The 5,161-nt window shown below is 40.1% G+C and overlaps 1 protein-coding gene across 1 annotated transcript; it reads right to left on the bottom strand.

Moving 5' to 3' along the window:
- Positions 1–1,318: 1,318 nt before the first annotated feature.
- Positions 1,319–4,710, bottom strand: LOC108839738 (glucan endo-1,3-beta-glucosidase 7). The gene is made up of 6 exons (XM_018612508.2): positions 4,554–4,710; positions 4,160–4,455; positions 3,687–4,055; positions 2,534–2,881; positions 2,075–2,336; positions 1,319–1,684 (listed from the first exon to the last, which is right to left on the bottom strand). Exons 1-6 carry the CDS (start codon positions 4,615–4,617, stop codon positions 1,494–1,496), a joined length of 1,530 nt encoding a protein of 509 aa, XP_018468010.1. The 5' UTR covers positions 4,618–4,710; the 3' UTR covers positions 1,319–1,493.
- Positions 4,711–5,161: the final 451 nt, after the last annotated feature.

The following is a 5,161-nucleotide window of genomic DNA, read 5'->3' as shown; positions in this document are numbered from 1 at the left end:
AGAGCATTCCACACTATTAACCTCCCATCTTGAGATGCACTAACAATCCGGTTCCTCTCAGGCGTCCAGTCCAACGAATAAACCTGTAAATTAATTACCACATGTTAAAAAAGCTAACCTCATCTAAATTCATTCCTCATAAAGAATGAAGCTTTTTGGTTAACCCTAAAATTATCAACACTCCCTAAACCGTTAGTTAATCTCAATAGCCAGCTCCAATTCTTCAAATCATACATAAGGAATGAACTAACTGCAACCTAAACTCCTCAAAGGTTGAAACTTTTAGTTTACCCTGAAAGGGATACACTCCCTAAACCCTCCTTCATCACGATTCTCACAAGCTAGTAAGTAATTGAATCAAACATTGTAAGATAGAGAGAGATAAGATCGAAGTTGTGACTCACTTTTCCGGTGTGGCCCTGAAGAGTACGGCAACAAACCAGATCCGTGGCTCCGAATTTCACCGGAGAACGACCTTGAGCCACCGAGTACTTGGCCACTGACGATAATTCAAAAAAAAAACAGATCTAAGAATTGGAGAAGAAGGAAAGAGAGAATATTATTTCACAAACCATCGGTATCTAGAAGCTGGAGGCGTCTTTGTTTAAGTCTATCTCGGAGGTTGTTAACGGTCTCTGTAGCTACGGCGTGGCGCTCTTTGAGCTCGGAGACGGACATTTCCAGATTTTCGGACTTGGCTTTCTCCGTCGCCGATCAAGGGGAATAAATTAGAGAGAGAGGGGAAGTTTAGGCGTGGAGAAGTTTAGAAGAGAGGAAGAAGAAGGTTCATGATTGATTAAGCCCTAGAGAGAGAGAGTTGATTTGGGGGGGGAATTACGTGGGAAAGGAGAAGAAGACGAAGCAGTCAAGAAGACACGCTTGTTGTTGTTGTTGTTGTTGTTGTTGTTGGCTCTTCTGACCTGAGATAGAAAGAGAGATGAGGAAATAATAGCACACAGTCAATCCAAAATTGACTGTTCCAAAACGACGTCGTGTCTGCGTTTAATGTTTTTTTTGTTTGCTTTCTTTCCCGTTGATTTTCAAATTAAAATTATGTATTAGTAATTGTATTTTCCTAATTATGAATAATCTATGTGATACAGTGTTTTCGTTATTATGAAAAGTTAGAGATTTGACTGTTGCAAAAATGCTTTCTTTGAATTCCAGTTAACAAAAATAAATAAATGGAGTAACTCACTTGTTTCATATATGTATAACCATATGATTAGAGACTATAGTGTACAAATAATTAAAGTGAAGCGAAGTTTATCCTAAGTATATTCAGAATCATGTGAAAATGGGAAGAAAGTCTTTGTCGTGTGGAAAATAGCCGTTACCGGCTACAATAATTAATTATTTTATTATAGAATGCACTTAGCTACTACAAAACTAATAACAAGACTTGATTACACCAATCACACGAGGGAGGGAGGGAGGGAGGGAGGGAGGGAGAGTAGTTAATTAAACTACCCCCAAGAAGCTAACTGTGCCCATTACATATTATTAACATGGAAGATTAGGGACACAATAAAGATGAGTAGAAAACATAGAGAAGAAGAAGAAACTTTTGGTTGAACTGCTCCATTCTCTTTTCTCTGATCTACTTTGTCTGAGCTTACATACTTGTTCATTACTCCTGTGTTTCCTGCTCCTCCTCCTCCAGGATAGACACAGCTGTTATAACCTATCAATATTATTCGCATTCAAGATAAGCTAAACCATATTAGTATAAGCACTTTAATAGAATATCGGTTTATTGTTGGTTAATAGACTTGGTTTACTATTTTAGCTGATGTATTTAAGTGAAGAAGCTACACTCTCTAAATGACAAAAAAAAACACTCTCTTTTACACTTAATGAAAGTTTTTCTAATTTGATCTAAACAAGTTTGTTAGATCTGAACACTTTTTATATGTACAATGGAGTAAAGTTGGTGATACTCAAAAGGACACTAATGTTGTCTATTTCAATGAAGCATCTTTCAGACCAGTCCTAAAACCTATCGCAGTTCATTGATGTGGTATTTGTTCATGTGTGAGATTAATCGTGGAGAGAGAAGAATAAAAAAACTTACTTGGGTTTAGGGAGGTGAGTGTTGCGGTCTGAGAGAAATCACAGTCTGTAGGCTTTTTAGGAGACTTTTGGAAATACATATTCATAGCAAAGGCTGCGTGTGACGCCACATTGTTCGGCTCGAAACAAGCTCCTCCCGGTTGTATTGGCCCACAGTCTATTCCTTGTCCACAAGCCCAATCCAAGCTCGCTTGCAACTGCTCATCCGTCGCACCATTCCTCGGCACACACCACCCCGTCGACGTCACTTTCCCCGACGGCGTCTGATTTTATGACACAAAACATTACCTCAAAAGATTAAACATTGTATTTTTGCCCTTCACATGTTAGATTGTAACCTAACGGTTGGTACTATACTACTTACTATAAACAAAACTCTTTTATTTAATGTGAAAACGTGTGTATTAAATAGTAAATAGGAGCCTCAATGATTTGGGAACTGGGATTAAGATAATCTAACCTGACTACTACTGTTGCTGCTACCACCGCTACTCTTGGCAAGACCTGCATCATAGGACATGGAAAGATCGGTTTTGAAAAGCCCAAAGGCCCGTTCTGAAGATGGTCCAGGCTTTAGATTCTCGTCATAGAGTGCGAAAATGTAAGTGTCCACGGACTTCCCAGGCATGAGAGGTGTGCCAACCATTGACTTCAGATGAGCTATTAGGTTTCCGTTGTATGCTTTAGCATTATCGACGCTCGGTCCAACTTCGTTTGGGTCTCCTCGTGAAGGCCAACCTGTTTCCGCCACCACGATCTCCACCTTCTCGAATCCAACAGATTTCAGAGCCGAGTGAACCGCGTCTACCTGTGATTAATGAAACAAAGAGACTGTGACGTGTATTGCAAGTAACGACGAATTTTTATACTGCTTTGTACGAAGACATAAACAGAAGACATAAACACGTAGTAGCCTAGTAGGATATGACCTGAAGAGACACCGTTTTCTATTTCTCTTCTACTTTTTAAAGTTATTTTATTAATTTCTGTCACCACTGCTTACGTGGAACTGATGATGCCTAGTGCAGACAAATGCTTCAAGAAACATCTAAAATAAGTAAACAGCTTGTGGGAATCCAGCCTGTCAGACAAATCAGTAAACGGCTGACAACGATTTATTCCCTAAAGAAGATAATTAATACTACACATGAAATATAAACACACAAATTAACGTTTTGAATATTACAAACCAAAGCAGATGTAACTAAGAAAGGGTAGACTGAGACTCTGAGAGTGAGACACATACGGCTCGTATGGACCCGTATCATCCAAAGCGAACAACTGTCTTTTGTACTACATACAATAAGAATATAGATTCCTTCTAAGTGGTAAAGTAGTGACAGAATAAGTTCCTTGCTACAATTTATTGCAAAGAAATGCATATACAAAATAAATATTTAAAACCGAAAATTCAAACTCTATACAGTTTCACGTGAATACTGCTAATTACCTGAAACTAACATACCTGGTTAAACTATGCTTTGATGTCTAACTAAAATCATTAGCTAATTTTGCGTAAAGTTTAAATTAGCCACCAAACACACAAAGTGAATGGATTAGTAGTTTCAGACCAGACTCGTAAAAGCGTGGGCCCCAAATGCAATTAAATTTACCTGTGCATCGAACATGTTCATGTACTTGATTCCGGTGTTAGCGTCGGGTCGACCCGGATTAGGCTGGAAGAGGCAAAACGCAAGCGTTTCGGGTCTCGTGTCATCTCGATAAGCGAAGAACGGGTACGGGTTAATAGTGAAAGGCGATCCAGTGTCGCTCAGGAACTGGAGAATCCCCTTTAAACCGGCTTGATAACCGGGCGCAAACGAACCGGAAGATGGCGGGTCCGAGCTGCCGAGCACCGTCATCGAGTGCACCGTCGACACCTTGATTTTCCCGCCGAGCGACGCCGCCTCGAGCGCTTTTTGGACGTTCTGCATCGCCGGGAGTAGCTGGTTCACTAGATTCGGATCGTTCGACATCAGTACCTGCATCGACCGGTTAAGATTTTTATCTTTTATTGCTTAAACTTTGGTGACCGGTTAAGATTTTGTAAAATTCAATTTAATTTTAAAATAAATTAAGACAGAACCTCGTTGCCGATGGTGATGAGGATGATCTTGGAGGCGGGGTAAAAAGGGAGGACGTTGGAGTTGATCCATCGAGAGGCGGCGTTAGGATCGGAGGCGAGAGAAGGAATGTCTCCGTTACCGGCGCCGATGACGATGCCGATACCGGTTCCGGCCAAAGCTCTGATGATGGCGGGATCGGCGCCGTAGAGCCTCACTTTCTGAATGGAAGAGGACTTGAGGAGCTTCACGGTTTCGGAAGGTGGAGGGAGATTGTCGGCGACTTGACCGATGTTGACTCCGATGAATGGCTCTGCATCTGTTTGAGTAAAACAGAGAAAGAGAATTAAAGGTAAGAGACTGAAGAAGAGTGAGGAAGAGGGTAAAAAGCTACGTCGTATTGAAGAAGATACTTACGTGAGGAAGGGAAGTGAGAGAGGAGGATGAGGAGGAGAGAGAAGCAGATGGAGATAGCCATCATGATGGTGAAGAAGGATGAGACAGAGATTCTGTGAAAGTTTTTATAAGTTAATTTAAAAGAAGAGGTTTTTTTTTTGGGCTTATTGCAAAAGTGACTCAAAACTTGAATTCAAACAGAAAACTAACCTTTTCTTTTGACTCATTTTTTTTTTGAGTTTTTAACCCCACATCTGCATTTTATCTACGAAAATGCCATTAACCCTTTTTTTTTTTTTTTCGAAAATGGCTTCTTTACTGTCTCAACCTCATTTTCTTCAAGTATTTACAATATTGCCACTGCCATGAATAGTGGGAACAACCTTGTACGAACTGTTTGGAGCTTTTAATGCCCTTTAATGCACGTAAATCTCTTTACACTCTCTCTGTTTCAATTGTTATGAACTAAAAACAACATTTCTTTCACTTTCTCTCCATATTCATCCAAAAAACTGAAGCTTTTGATTCAAAATTGTTTGGAGCCATATTTCTTTCGTTTTGACTTACGGTTGCTTTCGTTTGAGGTTCTGGGTGGTTGGAGAAGACCCTGTGTGCAAACAAAGTCATCT

Source organism: Raphanus sativus, unplaced genomic scaffold (assembly GCF_000801105.2).
Source record: "Raphanus sativus cultivar WK10039 unplaced genomic scaffold, ASM80110v3 Scaffold2584, whole genome shotgun sequence".
Lineage (NCBI taxonomy): Eukaryota > Viridiplantae > Streptophyta > Magnoliopsida > Brassicales > Brassicaceae > Raphanus > Raphanus sativus.
Note: the sequence above shows the minus strand (reverse complement) of the source record. Positions and strands in the feature narration are given on the sequence as shown.

Coding starts and splice junctions, on each gene's coding strand:
- LOC108839738 (XM_018612508.2), bottom strand. CDS start 4,617: ATGATGGCTATCTCCATCTGCTTCTCTCTCCTCCTCATCCTCCTCTCT. Junction 2,337..2,533: donor GCAGCAACAGTAGTAGTCAG/GTTAGATTATCT, acceptor TCATAAAATCAG/ACGCCGTCGGGGAAAGTGAC. Junction 1,685..2,074: donor ACTCACCTCCCTAAACCCAA/GTAAGTTTTTTT, acceptor TAATATTGATAG/GTTATAACAGCTGTGTCTAT.